Source organism: Phycodurus eques, chromosome 3, assembly GCF_024500275.1.
Source record: "Phycodurus eques isolate BA_2022a chromosome 3, UOR_Pequ_1.1, whole genome shotgun sequence".
NCBI lineage: Eukaryota > Metazoa > Chordata > Actinopteri > Syngnathiformes > Syngnathidae > Phycodurus > Phycodurus eques.
This window is the reverse complement of record NC_084527.1, coordinates 30,264,270-30,286,463: the sequence shown is the minus strand read 5'-3', so window position 1 is coordinate 30,286,463 and position 22,194 is coordinate 30,264,270. Positions and strand designations below refer to the sequence as shown.

General features: G+C 44.2%; 1 protein-coding gene across 3 annotated transcripts in view; it reads left to right on the top strand.

The window, feature by feature from the left end:
* The window catches only part of zgc:162952 (PKc_LIMK_like_unk domain-containing protein), a 46,120-nt gene that overhangs the window by 11,496 nt on the left and 12,430 nt on the right, over nucleotides 1–22,194 (top strand). For 2 of the 3 annotated variants that reach the window (XM_061673073.1, XM_061673074.1), the window contains 2 exons: nucleotides 19,599–19,789; nucleotides 20,265–20,386. In XM_061673073.1, coding sequence (XP_061529057.1) covers nucleotides 19,599–19,789; nucleotides 20,265–20,386 — 313 coding nt within the window. The remainder of the gene's footprint in view (nucleotides 1–19,598; nucleotides 19,790–20,264; nucleotides 20,387–22,194) is intronic. The other variant, XM_061673076.1, reaches the window with a different exon arrangement.

Below are 22,194 nucleotides of genomic sequence, written 5' to 3'. Positions count from 1 at the left end.
ACGCCTCGACGGCGCGGGGACCTACGCGAGGATTCTTTTCTTGGACTTCAGCTCTGCATTCAACACCATCATCCCCGAACTGCCCTCCTCTAAGCTACTCCAGCTCAACATCGCGCCTGCCATCCGCCAGTGGATTTACAGCTTCCTGTTGGGCAAGACATGGCAAGTGAGGCTGGGGGACACCACCTCATCTACACGCACCACCAGCACCGGGCCCCCCCAAGGTTGTGTGCTCTCTCCCCTGCTCTTCAATCTCTGCACAAACGACTGCACCTCAACGCACCCGGCTGTCAAACCCCTAAAGTTTGCAGATGACACCACAGTCATCGGTCTCATCAAAGACGGTGACGAGTCTGCGTATCGACAGGAAGTGGAGCGGCTGGAGCTGTGGTGCGGCCGACACAACCTGGAGCTGAACACGCTCAAGACTGTAGAGATGATTGTGGAATTCAGGAGGCATCCTTCACCACAGCTGCCCCTCACGTTGTCCAGCTGCCTTGTGTCAACCGTTGAGACCTTCAAGTTCCTGGGAATTACAGTCTCTCAGGACCAGAAGTGGGAGTTCAACATCAACTCCATACTCAAAAAGGCCCAGCAGATGATGTACTTCCTATGGCTTCTGAGGAACCACGACCTGCCACAGGAGCTGTTGAGGCAGTAATACACAGCGGTCATCGAATCAGTCCTGTGTTCCTTCCATCATAGTCTGGTTTGGTGCTGCAAGAGCATGCAAAATCCTCTTGGACCCTCCACATCCTGGTTACCAGCTCTTCCAGCTCCTTCCCCCAGGTAGGCGCTACCGAACAATGCAAATTAAAACTAGCAGGCATTCCAACAGCTTGTTCCCTCTTGCCATTAACTTCTTAAACAGTTAACTTACAATTCCATTACAACTTGCTGGCAATATTTTTGTCTTGAGTTTGTTGTCACATTTCTGTCGGGCCAATTATACATTATTCGTGCACTCACTGTAGTAGTCTCACCACGCTGCACTATTTGCATATCTGTTGTTGACCAATACTAGCCACTCATGTGCCTGAGTAGCATCTGCACCATTTGCACAATCGACTGAGTAGTGGCTGCAACATTTGCACAATCAACATTGCACCACTCGTCACTTTAAACTGCATACATTTCTTGTAGTCTCGCCGCCCTTTGCACAATGGTCATTGCACCGGACTATTGCTCTATTAGTCATTCAAACTGTTCTCATTGCTAGAGAAGTCGGCATCTTTTTGCACAATTGTCAAAAACAAATAAAAAAATAAAATTGTACCGGCATTACCAGATTACGAGCAACCTTTTATTGCTCAGTAACTTTTTCTCAATGTCTTTATGTCTTAAAAGTGTTCTCTGTCAATTGAGTGTCTGTTGTCGTACGAGAGTGGCTCCAACTACCTGAGACAAATTCCTTGTGTGTTTTTGACATACTTGGCGAAATAAAGATGATTCTGATTCTGATCTGCAAAATCTGGATATTTTTTGTAATAAATACTGTTTGTTCCCAGCTTCTGCAAGCTTGAATGTTACTTTCAGAGAGTAGTGCAGAGAAGTATTTGGATATTTGAATTCTAAATTGTGTATAATTATGCAAAGTTTTGGTAAAATTAACAGTGATTCTGTACTTAAATAAATGCTGCTGAAACACCTTCTTGCAATCTACTTACGAACTTGACCATTTAACAGCTCTTCTTTGACAAACATGAAAATGTTTATAACTCATGCCATGTTTAGACTTCCTCTACTTTTAGGTTTGTTGCCTAAATTACAGGGTATCTTGCAGCGTTCACCTCAGCCTGCAATTTTAGTCAAAATGAGCAGGCAGTGATTGCATTAGCCTTGAACTTGTATCACACCCCACTCATTATCTGGTATTAAGATGTGCCTCCTCATGGCTACACAGCAAAACACATAACAGAAAGTTTGTTTGGGAGCAGGAGGAAACGCTTGTGTGTCATGGGCAAGCTACCACATTGCTATCATAGTCAAAGTTTGTTGCTCACCATTTGCATCACTGGGTCAATATTGCATTCGTTTGGATTGGATTCAAAGTCATTCGCATGGATCCTCACACATTTATGGCCACAGGCACAGAGCGTGACGATGTCAATTGAAGATGTAGTCACCCGAGTTACTGGTACAGTGTGTTTTTCATTACATCAGTTTTAATAGTGTAGCACAGTCTTTCCCAACCTTTTTTGTTTACCAATTGTTTAACAATTTTGTCATTCCATGAGTATCCCCTCACTCACTCATGATGATGGTTCTCCAAAAGTAGAACTTAATGCAACTGATCATTGAATGAAAATAATTTCATCTCCTTAATTTGAACATTTAATTCCTAGGAATTGTCTTCTTTTTAACTTAAATTAAAACCATTTCCATTTTTTTACACCCCTTATCCTCCCGGGTCACGGGTATGCTGGAGCTTATCCCAGCCAACTGCGAGCGAGAGGCGGAGTACACCCCGAACTGGTCATCAGCCAATCGCAGGGCGCATATAAACAAACAAACATTCACACCTACATACAATTTACAATTTATTGATTAAAATTATCTACATTTTGCTAGAAGCTACTACTGGGTTAGGGCTGTGCGATTATGGAAAAAATAATAAAAATTATTTTTATTAATATTGAAATTATGATTAATTACCATGATTATTCATTGATTTGAAAACGTTTTTATTTAACTCAACTTTAAATATAACTTAAAACAACCAGAAAATAAATTACTAACAAGTAAAATTGTCATGTGTGGGGAGTAGCTGGACGGTGACTTATTTTTAATTGTAATGTCATTGAGTCCTCGGTAGTCGATGCATGGGCGGAGAGGGGTGTCTTTCTTCTCTATGAACAAAAATCCAGCCCCGACCGGCGACGAGGAGGGGCGTATGAGGCCAGCAGCCAAGGAGTCGCGAATGTAATCCTCCATAGCCTTTTTTTCGGGACGGGAGAGATCGTAGTCGGCTGGTGGGAAGTGGAGCTCCCGGCAAGAGGTCTATGGTGTAATCATATGGGCGGTGGGGGGTAGAGAGATGGCCAAGTCCTTGCTGAATACTGGGGAGACGTCATGATATTCTTCTGGAACTTGGGAGAGGTCCACTGGGGCGGCAGACGGTGGTGGGTCTTCTGAGGGTGTAACGGCAGAGAGCAGACAGTGGGAATGGCAATGAGGACTCCATCCGGTAATGGATAAACGAGTCCAGTCTATGGCGGGTTGTGGAGTTGGAGCCAGGGAATACCAAGAACTAAGGGGGTGTCAGGGGAAGGAATGACAAAAAGGGAAATGTTTTCGCATTGATTGCCTGAAATAAGCAGTGTGATGGGCACGGTTTGGTGGGTGACCAGGGAAATTACTCGGCCATCCAGAGCTGTGAATTTTCGGGGATGGAAGTGGTTGGAGAGGAATTTGGAGATGGTGAATTATTTCTTCATGAATAAAATTATCATCGGCACCGGACTCATTAAGGGCAGTGATGGGGGTGTTATGAGCAGAAATGATAATGCAAGCGGGAACGGTCATGCGCGAGGGAGAGCTTGAGGGAACTGAGGTTTGGCTCACTGCGACGCTCTCGGGAAGCAGTGAGCCTGGTCTTCCTGGTCGGAGGGGGCACGAGGAAATAAAGTGACCGGATTGACGACAGTAGATGCACAACCGCTGGATGACGCAATGCTGACGTTCTTGTGTATCTAAACATGTTTGAGCAATTTGTATGGATTCATCGGTTGCAACGGGTAGTGAGGAAAGTGCGGAAGATGATGCAGAAGGTGGGTGAGAAGCTGACGGCGTAGTGCTCAGAGTGGGAGAGTGTTTACGCGAGCAAAGCCCTCTTTCACGGGCTCTCTCTCGCAGTCTGTTATCCAGACGGATGGAGAGGGCGATTAGAGCCTCAAGAGAGGAGGGCTCGTCCCGGACCGCAAGCTCGTCTTTGATTTGTTCGGCGAGACCGTTTGAAAATATTCCCCTAAGGGCTGCGTCATCCCACCCGCATTCACCAACAATGATACGGAAGTCGATGGAATATTCCGCGACAGACTTAGTGCCCTGAGTGAGTGTGAGGAGACGACGGGGGGCTTCTTTTCCCTGAACGGGGTGATAGAAAACCTTACGGAGTTCAGCAGAAAAGGAATCGAGCGAAAGGAGGACCGGGGAGCAGTTGTGCCATAATCAAGTGGACCATTTTGCTGCTTTGCCACGGAGGAGGTTAGTGACATATGCTACTTTGGAACGTTCGGTGGGATAATTGTACGGTTGGAGATTGAATATGAGTGAGTAATTAACAATAAACTGGCTACATGCACCTAGGTGCCCAGAGTAGGGCTCGGGTGGAGGGACATGAGGTTCTTTGTACGGAAAGCGGGGTAGCTCGGAAGCTGCGGGCTCAGGAGGAGTACTTAAAGGGTGTTGAATGGATTGCATATGTTGGGAAAGGATGGAGTTCTGTTGCGAAAGGGAGTGGAGCGTTTCGGTGATTTCTTGCAGTATTTTGTCCTGTCGTCCAATGTGGGCGCCTTGGAGGGTGAGTACGTTCTTCAGAGCCTCCGGAGTTGCTGAGTCCATAGTGGCCTAAGTATTCTGTCACGTGTGGGGAATAGCTGGACCCAAGAGCAGGCGGAGGCAGATGTAAAATGATGAACAGTTTATTGAGCAAAGGTTATGGAGGTGGTCCTGGATGTGTTGGCAGCCGGCGGCGTGGACAGGTGGCAGGCAGTGGACAGAACAGGCGGCTGGCTTGGTGGCAGGAATGACGTGGGTTAGGAACACAGGGGAGCGCTGGGAACGAGGAGACACAATAGTTAACAAGGGAACGAGGAGTTAAGTGGCTTACTTGAGTACGGTGGGCCGTGGTAGCGCTAGGAGAGGCTGCAATACTTTGGCGAGTATTTCTTGGAAGAGGCAGGCTTAAATACCGGTGGTGATGAGGCTGTTTGGAGACAGGTGCTGAAAACAGAGAGGGGAGGGGGGAGAGAGAGATGATGCAAAGAGCCCTCCAGGCTACTATAATGGAACTGCAGGGCAGTATATGACAAAAATAATAATATACTAAAATATTAGAAAAATAAATAAATAAAATAAACATGAATACCTGCACGGCATGGTGACCGACTGGTTAGCACATCTGCCTCACAGTTCTGAGGACTGCCATTCAAATCCCGGGGCCCCGCCTGTGTGGAGTTTGTATGTTTTCCCCGTGCCTGCGTGGGTTTTCCCCGAGTACTCCGGTTTCCTCCCACATCCCAAAAACATGTAGGGTAGGTTGATTGAAGACTCTAAATTCCCGGTAGGTCTCAATGTGAGTGCGAATAGTTGGTTGTTTCTATCTGCACTGCGATTGGCCAGTTCAGGGTGTACCCCGCCTCTCGTCCAAAATCAGCTAGGATAGGCTTCAGTACGCCCACGACCCTAGTGAGGATAAGCGGTATAGAAAATGGATGGATGGATGGATGGATGAATACCTGACGTTCCTGCTGTGCGCTCATTGGCCTCTTAGGGGCAGTGTTTTCAATGCATGAAGATACACACTTAATGAAGATAAAAACAGAAGAAAGTCGCAGTTGAACTTGCAGGAACTTTGATACACACACTGCACTGTTTAGGACATAAATCAATTTTCTTTGATTATAATTTTTTTATGAGCGTCAGAAGCCAAAATCAAAATCACGATTAAATTTCAATTAATCGCCCAGCCTCACCATTAGTTCCTTGAGAATTGGAAAAAAAACAAAAAAAAAAACACAATTTCATCAAAATTGGCAGGTATATGAATAATAATCAAAAGGGTAAAAACAATGTCATATATTTGATTAACCTAAATGTTTACCACTTTCTTGTCATTTACAGCCAGAAGAAATTTATTTGCAAATGTAAATTCATTGAAACTCAAATTTGCAACAGTAAATGTTTTATATTATGTAGTTCAATACTATACTACGAATGATGCACACAATAAATAGCACCCGCTGTGAAGCACCATCTCCAGGCAGAGGAGCAGCTTGAGTGACCGGCTGCTGTCACTGCCCTGTTGTACTGACAGACTGAGTAAATCCACCCATCCCCATGGTATGCAGCTTTTAATTCCACCACGGGAGGGAAATGCTAATATCACATTCCCACACTTTTGAACCCAAACTTCAAAAGGCATGTTTGGCGCTAAAACAACACTGCTCATCACCATGAACACCAAACCTACATTGAACCATAGTGGTGGCAGTATCATGCGTTAAGGCTATTTTTCTTTAGTTGGAATTGAGGCCTCAGTCAAAGTGGAGGAAATTATGAAAAGTTCCAATACCAGTCAGTCTTAGTGCAAAACCTTCAAGCTTTCTCAGGAAAGCAAAACAAAACTAAACATCCATCCATTTTCCACACTGCTTATCCGGATTTGAACCCGGGTCCTTAGAACTGTGAGGCAGAGGTGCTACCCAGTCGTCCATGCTGCCGCAACTAAACATCTAAACTGTAATTGATTGAACGCAGAGCTGAAGTCCAAAACAGGATCCTCGCGTTAATCCTCGCGTTGGTCCCTGCGCCGTCGAGATCTCATGGCCTGGGTCTGTTACTTGGGTCATTCCCCCCCGTTATCGTTCCCTTGTCGGGTGCCCCTATCTGCCCTCCTTTCCAACAAACAAGGGACACACTCCCGCCCTCGCGCTGGGGACTGGCTGCATCGCGGGCCCTGCGAGTTGGGGGGGCGTTTGGCTCTCCTGGGGGTGGGGTGGCGGGGCGTGTGGGGCGGTGGGCGGGGTGGTTGGCTGGGTGGGGTGGCAACGGGTCCCTGCGGCCCCCGCTGGGTGACCGTTTGTCGGGGTGCCTCGGTGGGGCCGGCGGACCGCCCTGGGTCCCTCGGTGTGTCCCGTCCGCCGGGGTGCTCTCGGGGTACCCCTGGGCCTGATCCTGTCCCTCAATTGATTGGGTGGGATCCTCAGCCACCGCGGTGCGGCCACAGCAATTACAGGACACTTCTGTCTTTGTGCCTGTAAAACGGTATAAATTCACTTGCATGTATCCGCAAGGCACACACCCCTTACTGCAACAAATAACTCATAAATATGCAAATCGCTTGTGTATCCCCTCAATTATTACAGCCGGGTTCACGACCCTGGACCTGCATGCTTCTTCTCCTGTTCTTGTCCTGTTCTATCTTGTCCTATCCTTCCCTCACAGGGTGTAGCACTACAGCCCCATGCAACACTCATATTTAACGTTTCAGTGTTGTAGATAATGTAATGATTTACTTCACTCATCCTGTTTACAATTAGTGCTTTGTCTTTTGTCTTTGTTTCTTTCTCCCTTCTAGAAATGTTGTTCTGTTCGACTGATCTAGTCTGATTCTCAATAACTATCCTCAACTATAATACCACAGTGGAAGCTCAAAAACTCCTAACAGCCGAACAGGACAACAACAAAAAAACGGGGTCACCACAGCGCGTCATCCTTTTCCATGTAAGCCTATCTCCTGCATCTTCCTCTCGAACACCAACTGCCCTCATGTCTTCCCTCACGACATCCATCAACCTTCTCTTTGCTCTTCCTCTTGCTCTCTTGCCTGGCTAGCTCCATCCTCATCATCCTTCTACCAATATACTCACTATTTCTCCTCTGGACCATCGAAGTCTGCTCTCTCTAACTTTGTCTCCAAAACATCAAACCTTGGCTGTCCCTCATTTCTAATTTTATCCAACCTGGTCACTCCGAGAGCTTACCTCAACATCTTCATTTCCGCCACCTCCGGCTCTGCTTCCTGCTGTCTCTTCAGTGCCACTGTCTCTAATCCGTACATCATGGCTGGCCTCACCACTGTTTTATAAACTTTGCCCTTCATCCTAGCAGAGACTCTTCTGTCACATAACACAGCTGACACCTTCCTCCACCCATTCCAACCTGCTTGGACCCGTTTCTTCACTTCCTGACGACACTCACCATTGCTCTGGATGGTTGACCCCAATTATGTAAATCCTCCACTCTTGCTATCTCTTCTCCCTGTAGCCTCACTCTTCCCCCACCACCCCTCTCATTCATGCACATATATTCTGTCTTACTTCGGCTAATCTTCATTCCTCTGCTTTCCAGTGCATGCCTCCATCTTTCCAACTGTTCCTCTACCTGGTCACTGCTTTCACTGCAGATCACAATGTCATCTGCAAACATCATGGTCCACGGGGATTCCAGTCTAACATCATCTGTCATCCTATCCATCACCACTGCAAACAGGAAGGGGCTTAGGGCTGATCCCTGATGCAGTCCCACCTCCACCTTAAATTAATCTGTCACACCAACACCACACCTCACCACTGTTCTGTTGCCCTCGTACATGTCCTGTATTATTCTAACATACTTCTCTGCCACTCCAGACTTCCGCATACAGTACCACACTTCCTCTCTGGGTACTCTGTCATAGGCTTTCTCTAGATCTACAAAGACACAATGTAGCTCCTTCTGAGCTTCTCTGTACTTTTACATCAACATTCTCAAGGCAAATACTGCAGCTGTGGTACTCTTTCTAGTCATGAAACCATACTGCTGCTCGCAAATTCTCACTTCTGTCCTGAGTATAGTCTCCACTACTCTTTCCCATAACTTCATTGTGTGGCTCATGAACTTTATTCCTCTATAGTTCCCACAGCTCTGCACATCACACTTGTTCTTAAAAATGGGCACCAGCACACTTTTGCTCCATTCTGCAGGCATCTTCTCACCTGCTAGAATTCTGTTGAACAAGCTGGTCAAAAACTCCACAGCCACCTCTCCTAGATGCTTCCATACCTCCACAGGAATGTCATCAGGACCCACTGCCTTTCCATTTTCGATCCTCTTTCATGCCTTTCTAACTTCCCCCTTACTAATCATTGCCTCTTCTACTCTCCCCTTTCTCTAATTTTCCTCATTCATCAACTCCTCAAAGTATTATTTCCATCAATGGAGCACACCACTGGCACCAGTCAACATATTTCCATCTCAATCCTTAATCACCCTAACCTGCTGCACATCCTTCCAATCTCTATCCCTCTGTCTGGCCAACCTGTATAGATCCTTTTCTCCTTCTTTAGTGTCCAAAATACATACATGTCATCATATGCCTCTTGTTTGGCCTTTGCCACCTCTACCTTTGCCCTATGTCGCATCAGAATCAGAATCTTCTTTATTTGCCAAGTATGTCCAAAACACACAAGGAATTTGTCTCCGGCAGTTGGAACCGCTCTAGTACAACAGACAGTCAATTTACAGAACACTTTGGAGACATAAAGACATTGACAAAAAAACAATTGTGCAAAAAGATACAGAGTCCTCTAGCACTTAGAGCAGTTCGAATGACTAATATTGCAATAGTCCAGTGCAATGACCATTCTGCAAAGGGCGCTGAGACTTCAAGGAGTGTATGCGGTTTAAAGTGACGAGTAGTGTCATCATCTGGGACAATGTTGGTTGTGCAAATGTTACAGATACTCCTCAATCAGTGCTGCAAATGGAGCAGATGCTACTCTGGCATGAGTGGCCAGTATATGCAAATAGTGCAGCATGGCGAGGCAACTACAGTGAGTGCACGAGTAATACATAATTGGCCCCACAGAAATGTGACAACGAACTCAAGTCAAAAAATTGCCAGCTTGTTGTTATGGAATTATAGGTTAGGTGTTTAAGAAGTTGATCGCAAGAGGGAAGAAGCTGTTGGAATGTCGACTAGTTCTACTTTGCATTGATCGCTAGCGCCTACCTGAGGGAAGGAGCTGGTAGAGCTGGTGACCGGGGTCCGGAGGGTCCGAGAGGATTTTGCACGCCCTTGTCTTAGTTCTGGCAGCATGCAAGTCCTCAATGGTGGGTAGGGGGGTACCGACAATCCTTTCAGCAGTTTTGATTGTCCGTTGCAGTCGGAGTTTGTCCTTTTTTGGAGCAGCACCAAACCAGACTGTGATGGAAGAACACTGATTCGATGACCGCTGTGTAGAACTGTCTCAGCAGCTCCGGTGGCAGGCCGTGTTTTCTCAGAAGCCGCAGGAAGTACATCCTCTGCTGGACCTTTTTGAGGACGGAGGTGATGTTGAACTCCCACTTCTGGTCCTGAGAGACTGTAATTCCCAGGAACTTGAAGGTCTCAACGGTTGACACAAGGCAGCTGGACAACGTGAGGGGCAACTGTGGTGAAGGATGCCTCCTGAAGTCCACAATCATCTCTACAGTTGACTGCATCACCCGCAGACCTGTTCGCTTGGTAGGCAAACTGCAGGGGGTCCAGCAGGGGACCTGTGACACTCTTGAGGTGGTCCAGCACGAGACGTTCAAAGGACTTCATGACCACAGATGTCAAAGCGACAGGCCTGTAGTCATTCAGACCTGAGATTGCAGGTTTTTTGGGGACTGGAATGATGGTGGAGTGTTTGAAACAGGATGGAACTTCGCACATTTCCAAAGATCTGTTGAAGATCTGAGTGAAGACTGGAGCGAGCTGGTACGCGCAGACTTTGAGGCAGGATGGGGACACATAGTCCGGGCCTGCCGCTTTGTTAATCTTCTGTTGTTTGAAGATGCGTCTCACATCCTGTTCATGGCTGGTTAACGCAGAAGTCAGAGGTGTGGTTGTGGTCGCGGGTGCGGCCGGGTGGGTGTGTGGTGTGAAACTGTCCTTTTCAAATCTGCAGTAGAAGGTATTCAAGTCGTTGGCTAGTGTGCTATTGTTCTCAGCTTGGGGGGATTGTAATTAGTCAGCGATTGGAATGCATGCCAGACTGATTTAGAGTCGTTTGCGCTAAACTGTTTTTCCATCTTTGCTGCATAGATCCTCTTTGCAATGTTAATTTCTTTCGTAAGCTGGTTTCTAGCTCGATTATACAGGGCCCTGTCCCCGCTCTAATATGCATCTTCCTTAGCTTGGCGAAGCTGCTTAAGTTTAGCAGTGAACCACGGCTTGTTGTTGTTGAATGTCCGAAATGATTTTGTTGGTACACAAACCTCTTCACAGAAACTGATATAGGAATGTGACAGTGTCCGTATATTCATCCAGGCTGCCAGCTGAATTTTCAAAGACACTCCAGTCTGTGCAGTCTAAACAGCTTTGAAGTTCCATCTTGGCTTCATTGGTCCACGTTTTGACTGTTTTCACTGTAGGCTTCGCACATTTAAGTTCTTGCCTGTTCGTCGGTATTAAGTGAATTAAGCAGTGATCAGACGAGCCCAGGGCTGCACGAGGTATAGCACGGTATGCGTTTTTTACCGTAGTGTAGCAGTGGTCTAAAGTATTATTTTCCCTGGTAGAACAGTCGATGTGCTGCTTGTAGCGACTCCAAATGCGGGCTGCAGTGTGTACTGAGCACCATGACGTACGTACACCATTTTTCGTTGATATGGAGGCATATCCCGCCGCCCTTTGTTTTTCCAGATGATTCCATGTCGCGGTCCGCTCGATGAATGTTGAAGCCGGGAAGCATGACGGCGCCATCGGGTACAGCGTCGCAAGGCCAGGTCTCCGTGAAGCACATGGCCGCGGAACGTACGAAGTCTTTACTGGTCTTTAACAGAAGATGAAGCTCATCCATTTTGTTGGGTAGGGAGCGTACATTCGCGAGGTGGATCGACGGGAACGCCAATCTGTGTCCTCTCTTGCGGAGTTACACCTGAATGCCGGCTCGCTTCCCTCTGTGGCGCCGCTTCCGTCTCCATGCGCCGAAAACCGTGGACGCCGCTCCGGTGAGTAACTCGGGGGAAAAAACTGAGCGGATATTCGAAAGTTGGTGACAGAAAGTCCGGAGTAGCCTCCTTGATGGTTAGCAGGTCTCCCCTTGTGTAAGTGAGTCTTGTAAGGTCTCCAAAGATGGACGAAAAACACAAAAACAAAGACAATACTAGAGAGCGCGTTAATACTAGAGAGCGCGTTACCGAGGCGACCACACTGGTAGGCGCCATCTTGTATTCATCTCAATGTATTCCTTTCGCCTCTCCTCGGTCTGCTCAGTGTCCTACTTCTTCTTAGCTAACCTTTTTCCTTGTATGATTTCCTGTACTGTGAGGTTCCACCACCAATTCTCCTTTCCTGCCAGAAGATACACCAAGTACTCTCCTGCCTGCCTCTCTGATCACCTTGGCTGCAGTGGTCCAGTCTTCTGGAAACTCTTCCTTTCCACCGAGAGCCTGTCTTACCTTTTCCTGAAAAGCTGCACAACACTCGTCCTATCTCAGTTTCCACCACATGGTTCTCTGCTCTGCCTTTGTCTTCCTAATCTTCCTCCCCACCACCAGAGTAATCTTACACACCACCATCCTATGCTGTCTAGCCACACTCTCCCCTACCACTACCTTACAGTCGGTAACCTTCTTCAGATTACATCGTCTGCACAAGATGTAATCCACCTGCGTGATTCTACCTCCACTCTTGTGGGTCACCCAATATTCCTGCCTCTTCTGGAAAAAAAGTGTTCACTACAGCCATTTGCATCCTTTTTCCAAAGTCTACCACCATCTGTCCCTCCAAGTTCCTTTCCTGGATGCCGTACTTACCCATCACTTCTTCATCACCCCTATTTCCTTCACCAACATGTCCATTACAATCTGCACCAATCACGACTTTCTCTCTGTCTGGGATGCTCAGAACTACTTTGTTTAGCTCCTTCCAGAATTTCTCTTTCACCTCTAGGTCACATCCTACCTGTAGGGCATAGCCACTAATCACATTATACATAACACCCTCAATTTCAATTTGCAGCCTCATCACTCGATCGATACTCTTTTCACCTCCAATACATTCTTAGCCAACTCTTCCTTTAAAATAACCGCTACTCCATTTCTCTTTCCATCTCAACCATGGTAAAATAATTTAAACCTTGCCCCTAAACGTCTAGCCTTACTGCCTTTCTACCTGGTCTCCTGGACACACAATATATCAACCTTTCTCCTAATCATCATGTCAACCAACTCCCAAGATTTTCCTGTCATAGTCCCAACTTTCAAAGTCCCCACATTCAGTTCTAGGCTCCGTGCTTTCTTCTTCTATTTCTGCCGAAAAACCCGCTTTCCACCTCTTCTTCTTCGACTTCAACCCACAGTAGCTGAATTTCCACCAGCGCCCTGAAGGTTGGCGGCGCCGGTGGCGGACGTTGTTAACACGGGCCACGACCGATCCGGTATGAAATTCTTTGGATGAACGGTCATATTTGTTTGGCAAAGTTTTAAGCCGGATGCCCTTCCTGACGCAACCCTCTGCATTTATCCGGGCCTGGGACCGGTCTACAGTTTGCGCTGGCTTGTGCCGCCCATAGGGCTGCATTAGTTTTTCTGTATAATTACTCTTTGAAATGTTAATTTCTTTCGTGAGCTGATTTCTAGCGCGATCGTACAGGGCTCTGTCCCTATTTCGTTAGGTCTCCTCTTTGGCCTGTATAAGTTTGGCAGTGAACCTCAGCTTGTTGTAATTGAACGTGCGAAATGTCTTTGTTGGTACACACACATCTTCACAGAAACTGATATAGGATGTGACACTGTCCTTATAGTCATCCAGGCTGCCAGGTGGTCTTGATTGGAGCAGTGAGGATCCAATTGGCATAATTGAAGGATATGGTTCATTGTTTATGTTTTTCCACATGGATAGTCAGGGGGCTGGTGTCGAGTCTGCATTTGTGAACATTGTCCTTGATTTTACCAAGATTTATCCTGGCTTTTTTTAGAGTTCACATGTTTCTTGGCTGGACTCCTGGGGCCTTTTTTCAATGATATTGAAGTTGTTGGACACTCCAGAAAAAGTAGTGATGTATCCTTTGAGCTAGGTGGTGAAATTCATGATCAGTGATTCTGCTTGCATTGCGTAATTGGGTATCATTGTTTTGGCTATGACCATGTGTGTCTGGTGCCAGCAAGAAATTTCAGCAAGCTTGTGCTTGAGCCCTGGCCATCCCTTATTGATGTCATATTCGCCTATTCAATATAGCGCAATGGTCAATGTAGTCAAATGCAGACTTGCAGTCAAATGAACTGAAATAAAAAATGTGTGGCTGAAACTAGTGCTGAGGGGCACTGAAGCACTGTGCTGTGGAAAATGCACAAAACAATTAACAATAATGGAGGCATGACTCAGGCCTGATTAAATGCTCAGCTTTAACACATTAGGCTGTAACCAAAAATGTCATGACCAGAAAGCTTTCAGAGGCAGATTAACTGTGCTGTGGTGCAGTTGCCATTTTTCCCTACATACCTTAAGTCATTGAGGATACAGCATACCAAACCTCTACTTGGATGTGTCTTTGTGTGTACCAGTATGTTGTCGAGGGTCTAATGTCAAACCAATTAAGGGATTATCTTTCTAGCTTTGTATTTGAACTTTTGAGGTCTTTAGGTCTGCTCAAAAGTGTGTGCACAAACCCAAATCTACAGTATGTAGTTCCAACGTCAAGCCCTCAATTTTATTAACATTCCTGAGGGAGAGAACTCTAGAAAAACTTACGTCCAGGGGTGAAAATTACTGCATCAGTGTGAACTGGCTTTTACTGCGAGCAGCATTCCGCATCGACAAGCTGGACGTCAGCATGATGATGGCCACCTCAGATAGTTGTAGTGATGGTCTGTCAAAGGTTAAATTCTCAGTTGGTTGAGATCATCTTCTCCATTGCGTGGACATGTGTTGTATTATGGGTCTCACGCTAGTTTAACCTTCACAAGCTGTGCCGCTGTCAAAAAAAAAAAAAAAAAAAAAAAAACAAGCAGCGGTCAGATGGAGCAACTACTGTCATTAAATGAAGTTGTGATATTATCATTATGTTCCCTGAAATGCAAGACTAGTGGTAAACCCAAAATGGGGCCTACACAATCTTCCAAAAGTTGCGCCATGATGTCACTAATGTGTGATATGTGTTTTTCCACAGTTTGTGGTCACTGTGTCTTGTGAGCTGGCTCAGCTAGAGCCAACAGTAGAGTGTCATAAAAATACAGCCAAAGAGAGTAACAAGCATAACACACAAAGAAAGAATCTGTCATTATGATGAGTGTAAAACCATTAAAGTCCTGAAAAGTTATATGTTTAATTTTAGTTTTACTTGACACATGAGAAGATGCTGTGAAAAAAAAACAAAAAAACATTGCAGCATTTTGGAAACTGACGACAATATCAAGAGAGGAGCAGTAGAACGTTAATGCACTGTTGGCTTTTTTTAGTTATTAAAGCTGCTCGGTAAACTTGTTATAGCTTAGCCATTACGTTTGGAGTTTTCTTTTGCAGCGTCTACAATACTAAAATTCAGCCTCGTCATGTAACAGCAGTATTTGATTCAATGAGCATTACGCTTTAGTATAGCAGTTTCGAATTAAGAGTACGTATCGATCTGTATCTATCTTTCTAATAGGACCATTAAACTTCATAAAATTGGGGGGGGAAAAAATTCCGATCACTCCTGTAAACCGAGAATTTATTTTGGATCTACTCTTCCTGCTTTGCGAGACAAAGACATGAAAAAAATGAAATTAATGAAAGATGGCTACAGTAGAATAGTTTGCGACAGCTAGATGATAATGTTTCACTTGTAAGTGTCTCTTTGTTTTAGAGCCGAATGAGAATGCAGCATGAAAAGTGGGACTGAATGGACACTGCTTGGTGAGGAAAAACCCCTGCCAATTGTTTTAGCATGTCAGTGTGTGCTTTCCACCGGCATTGTTGCAAAGGTTCTCGTGGGGAGGAAGAAAAAAAAAAAAGGAGTCCAACCTTCAGTGTTGTCACACCAACTCCTGGGGCGGAACCAGGTCAAAATTCCATTCTAGGAAATGTAAACCACTTTAGTTGTTGTTCAAGACAATATCCTTATGAGCCCACAGTGACCTTTTTCTTAAAAATGACAACTAAATGTTTCTTTTATGAGGAATGCGGTACCATATTCCACCTCCAATGTCTTTTTAGAAAATAAGGGAGTACATGGAACAAGATGTTGAGGTTCGCTCTCGGAGTGACCAGGTTGGATAAAATTAGAAATGAGCTCATCAGAGGGACAGCCGAGGTTAGATGTTTTGGACACAAAATTAGGGAGAGCAGACTTTGATGGTTTGGACACATCCAGAGGAGAGAGAGAGTGAGTATATTGGTAGAAGGATGATGAGGATGGAGCTGCCAGGCAAGAGAGCTAGAGGGAGACCAAAGGGAAGGTTGATAGATGTCGTGAGGGAAGACATGAGGGCAGTTGGTGTTCAAGAGGAGGATGCAGGAGATAGGCTTACATGGAAAAATATGACACGCTGTGGAGACCCCTAACGGGACAAGCCGAAAGGAAAAGAAGACATGGAACAAGCCCTATCACCATTCATGGGTGAATTACTTTTGCAGGGTGGCATAGTCCTTTTCCCAAATCAAATCGAGAGATATAATACTCTCTGGCTTAAAAAGAAAACACACACAAAAAAAACATCCAGAACCACTATTCATATATGCAATTGATGAACATGCCAATCTTTAAAGGCTTTGCGCACAAACTAGTACTTTGTGCATACAAACTACTATATTGTGCGCACAAAGTAGTTACTGCATGCACGCGATGTTGTTGTTCATGCCTACAAAGTACTTACAGCGTGCGCACGAAGTAGCCGTGGTTCCGTACTAGGCAGTTGGGTAAGCAAATCAAGTGCACCTTCTTTCGAAGTTGAAGGTAGAGGCGAGGCTATAGCTCCACAATGGACAGGGATAGCGTGATCAAAGCCACAAAGAACAAGTGAAGTGTGGCATTGCAAGGAAGCCTCATTACCGAGAGATATTTAAATAGAGTGTTGAGAGCCAGGTTGCTTTACGAGCGGAGGTACGACTTAGACACCTGGATGGGACAGTCTTAAACGCTTAACGTAAGCGTAAAAAAATCTATACGTTGCTTAATGTCAGAAAAATGTGACCAATTGGCACCAAAATGTATGTGGACATCTATACTGAAGCCCACTTCCACCTCTGAAAATATTCGAATGATTGCCCCAATATTTAGGATTTTATGCACATTAAGCGTTTTCCTCTCAATAGAAAAGGTTTAAGGTCCCTTAATGTCAGAAAACACGATCTCTTGTTACCAAAATGTATGTGGACGATTTTGTTACATCCCTCTCCAGCAACGGATATTTTGTGTGGATGCAGTAACTATTTTGTGTGCATAAAGTTGTACTTTGTGCGCATGAAGTAGTAATTTGGTCACACAAACTTTATTTGACCATTTTATTCAGGCATTGTTGTGACTTGGCCGGAACGCTTAAATCAAGGGTGTTAAATTCATTTTTGTCGCGGACCACATCGTAGTTATGGTTTCTCTTGGAGGGCCTTTCTGGGTGTGAACCCATATGAATGTATGATTGCCTCATATTATTACATATACACAAATTGATGGATAACTACTTTTAAAATCAGAAGCCAGTAACAAACAAAATGCTTGAAATATCTCAATATTTTTAAAGGCGCAGACAATTTGCAATTTTGGTATTTAAGCAAGAAACACGAAGTGGATGCACATGATTTGGTTTCACGGGCCACATAAAATGATGTGGCGGGCCGAATCTGGCCCCCGCGCCACCAGTTTGACACCGGTGGCTTATATGATTCAATTTTATACAGTTGAGAGGTGATAAAATTATCACTGATACACATTTACATCAACATCCATCTATTTAATGTAGCCCTGAGCTCAAATGAGATTACATCAAAATCCAGGGTGGTTTGTGTGTTCAGTGACCGATCCTGTTATCCATTAGCCCAGCCTCTATTTTTGGCCTCACATTAGTCACTCTTTGTTTCAGGCTGGATAGCGTAATGTGATTTCCCTCATTTCTGGAGTTCATTGTGTGGGATGGATGTGCCTTTCATGAGCCTCTCTTTCATCGAAGGGTGCTCTTAGTTATTTATTGAAATGCATAATTTGTCCTTTTCAATGTCACTCTCTAGTTTTATATCTGTTTGCGAACCATGACAAACACCATCTAACCCTATATGTAATCATCAGCTCGACGCCTTAAATTACGCTTGAATATTGACACGTTTGAAAGATTGGGGAAGGACTTTATTTGATCCAGCATGGCTGCTCCATTGCAGGGTCCACAAATAAATGCCTTGACCTCAACCCCATTAAACACCTTTGCTATGAACTAGAACAGAAACTGTGAGCCACTTCTTAATGTCCAACCCCAACATATTCTTATGGTGTCTGCACTGACACTGCAAAGTACTGAAGAAAACCCTCCAATAAGTGTACAATTAGTTGTAGCTGTAAAGGGGAGCGAAACCATGTTGCCTTTTATGATTTTAACTCTCTGTAGGTAGGTGTAAAGCGTTCATTTAGTTTGTTCATGTTGATCACCAATTGATCAACAAAGCAATTCAATTTTGCCTACAATTGAAATTAATGGTTGTGAAACGAGGATAAGCAGCTGGACATTGTTGGCCGCAGCATTACTTTCGTGTGTCGAGATTCTGTGGCACCTTTGACATGCAAATTTAACCATAAAGTCTCTGTTTCCACGAGATCATTTTTAACTGAAGAGGATAAAGAGTCAAGAAATGTGTCTCAAAGTAGAAGTGTTTCTGTCGATACCATAGACACAACTTCTCTTAAAATAAAAATATAGGACATACGCATACAAGTACTCTATATCACATTCAAAACAGCATTTGCAAAACACAGACAGTGTTTTTTAGTTGTGTGTGTGTGTGTGAGTGTTTGCGTGCCACTCAAGATAATAAGCTTGGTAACGTTTCCCCAGCGAAGTGTACATTAGCTTGAGCAGCAGAGACTTATTAATGTACTTCCATAACTCTTTATTGTCAACTCAACTCAGTGCACCCCTGCATATTCACAGTTCGCCATTTGCAAATTACACAGATTTATTTATTTATTTTTATTCTTATTATAAAATTCTAATATTTGCTGAAAACGCTGTTTGTTTTTTTTTACTGAAGCCAAAGCAATAAAACTATGGCTTTGCCACCATGTTGTGACATATTTGTGCCAAGGAGCTATAGTGAAGTGACTTGAGGAGCTTCACTTAGGCAAATGTGCTTTGCCGCCATCTCACGGCATCTATAAACCTTTTAGATGGGGTGTCAATTATTCTCGGCTCTTCACTATTTGCGATAGCGGAGATTCAATGTGTACAAAGTAATAGTTGAATACAAACAAAATATATTAAAAATACACTTTTTGACTAAGAATGGGAGGACAAAGCTGTTGAATTTGGTGCACATGAAGAATGAGCTCATGAGAAGGGCAGGACAGACAGGAATGTTTGGAGATCAAGCTAGTGAGGCCAAGTTAAGATGGTCTGGATCGATCGGTAGAAAAAAATAGAGCCGCAAGGTTAGGCGGCAAATATGTATTGATTGATTGGGGAAGACCTGCAGATAACTGGATCCAGTGCAGAAGATGCTGAGGTCAGGGAGAAATGGAAGAGGTTGGTTCACTGAAACGACCCCTCATAGGGTAAAGCCAAAAGGAAAAAAAAACTGCTGTTATAAACTTGTCACAAAACTATAGGAAATGGTTCAAATAAATCAATCAATCATAAGTGGCACTATCCTTTTCCTTTTAAATTGTGTGTATATTCACTTTACAACAAACCGTTACAGCACATTATGAAAGTTTTCCAAGCCTAACATGTTTTGTCTCCCTCAGCCAGCATCTCCAGTATGTGTGATGTGGATGTATCAGAGCCCACCAGTCCCACCTTGTGTGGTGAATCTTCAGACAAGTACTTTCATGTGGACCGTTGGCAGAAACTCCGCACTGCCGTGCGCAAACTGGAATTCTGGGAAAACTTCACTGCTGAGCTCATTGGGAGTGGCTTCTTCTCCAAGGTCTATAAGGTATGCATTCAAGTGTCCTTCCCCACTTTTTGCCAAGTACCAGCCTACATGTCAGCTGCCATCAAAACATGCTTTGTTCTAGCCATTAATTAGGACATTTTTACCATTCCATGATTGGCCCACGAGCTTTGGACACTGCGGGGGCACAATACCGCCCTCAGCCGAGAAATTATGTAATGCCTATTGGGAAAGTAGTACTGTGGCAGGGCAACCAAGAAAGCTGATTTCCATTTAAAAGGGTGTAAATGCTTGATTGAACGTCCACAAAGACAGGACCGTGGCATACGAAGAACTTTGCAATGCATATAAATGCCTACTTCTCATTAGTATCCTGCGATTGGCTGGCGACCAGTTCAGGGTGTACCCCACCTCTTGCTCAGAGTCAGCTGGGATAGGCTCCAGCAGCTGGGATAGGCTCCCCTTATGCGTCCCCATTATCAGTACTAATAAAATGCATCACCATCACTTTTTTCAGGTGATACACACTACTAGCCGGAAGGTGATGGTTGTGAAGATATACAAAAATGATGTGGACCAAGACAGCATTGTACGTGAAATCAGCCTTCTTCAGAAACTCTCCCATCCCAATATTGTCAGGTAACAGTCATCCCCTCTCCCACTTGACTTTGGCAGACGTGTCGCCTCCAATACAATACAGTTCTTTGGCAAGGGTGCACATTAAATCATGTAATAGTGTTTAGTGTACTGATGTTTTCTTGATTTTTTGATTATTTGGATCATATGTTTCATAAGTCTTACATTGAGGCAGAGCAGAAACAGATCAGATGATCGCTATTCCCATTATTTGCTACTGTAACTGAATTATTGCAATTGCTGATTCTTTTTGTTGTAAATGATAGCAATTAATTTCACTGAATTCCAATCCAAAAATTATATGTATTTTTTGCCAATGTTTTGTTAAACTGACACTGTGTATGAATTACTCCCATCTAGCATTTCAATTGTGTATTGCATTCAAACGAATAGTGCACGCTAGACCTTCAGTTTTTCAAACACAGTGCGACAACGGTAGCCGTCGATGATAAAAAAGAAAAACTCAAAGAACAATAACACCGTTGAACAAAGCCAAATGAAAAAAGTCAGCTTGAAGCTAATTTAGGCAGTGTTGAGTTGTCAAGGAGAAAGCTGGCAACCTCAATTTCAAGATGGCAGACTGTCATGGCGCTCCCCTACTAAGTCACCACTATTATGTATAAATAAGTCTAAAATTCTTCGCTTACGAGAATGTATCAGAGTATTAGCAGAGGTCATAATATAAACGCATACATCGATTCTGGCCAGTAAACAACTGAAAATTGTACACAGTGTCCCTATAAAAGACATCACATTTGATTAAGTTAGTTTTAGGGCTAATTTACACATGACTATTACTAATACTAATTTCCCCATTGTTTTTGTTCAGACTCCTCAAAACAAGCAACTTCTTACAAAAGATTTTCTTCAATGGTGGTGTCTATGTCATCTGCTCTCACATGAAGGAGTAAAAATACAATTTACTGTCCATCTGTGCTAAGACAACCTTTGACCTGTGAGAAAGGTTCTCTGTACCGTCCCTGACAATAAGACTTGGCTGGCAGTTATTGCTTCTTTTTTTTTTTTTTTTTTTTTGGGTGGAGGGCACAGCAAACAAGTAGGCTAGTTAGCAGGCTTGCAATTGTCTACTTAACCTACACCCGTCCCCTTGACATGTAGGCTATTTGTGTTTGTTTTCATAGCATCTTCGAAACATTCCGATCTTGAACTAGAGCAGCCTTGAATAAATCAGTGACACCTTTTGACTTATGTGGTTCTCTTTTTCCCATCCTGTTTGGAAGGTTAGAACTTCTTTATACTCCCATGTTGTAACACATACAGTATTATGTTTCACACTCGTGAAGTCATGACCGACTATTCATCTCTTCGGATGATTTCTCCAGCTTTGTTCGAGCCTCCCAAGTGTCACAAGGTAGAAGTACAACGCAGACAAGAACAGGCATCATGCTGGGTTATTGGACGTTATTTTTAGAATATTCCGCTGGCAGGTAAAAAAGCTAGCTTGCTTTGAATAGGCCTGTGTAAACCTTTCAAGTCAGTCCAGTCGTCTCGAATTATGCAGCAAGTGGATTGTGATTAATCAATGGGAACATTGATTTTAAACCAAAACAGCACAGTTAATTAAAAAAAAAAAAAAAAAAGAACTTAATTCTTTTGTAGTCACACAAATTGGCAGTAGTTCTGTCATTAAAACATACATCTGGTGTAGTGGGTGTGGTCGAAGCATCGTCTTTTTTTTTTAGTAGCTGCTCCTTTTAGTAAATGAAAGCAGACCTTTGTTCTGTCATCATTAGCAGTTACAAAAGGTGTGAAGCAGGCACAGTTAAAGTCACAGGGATAAAGGTTGTCAC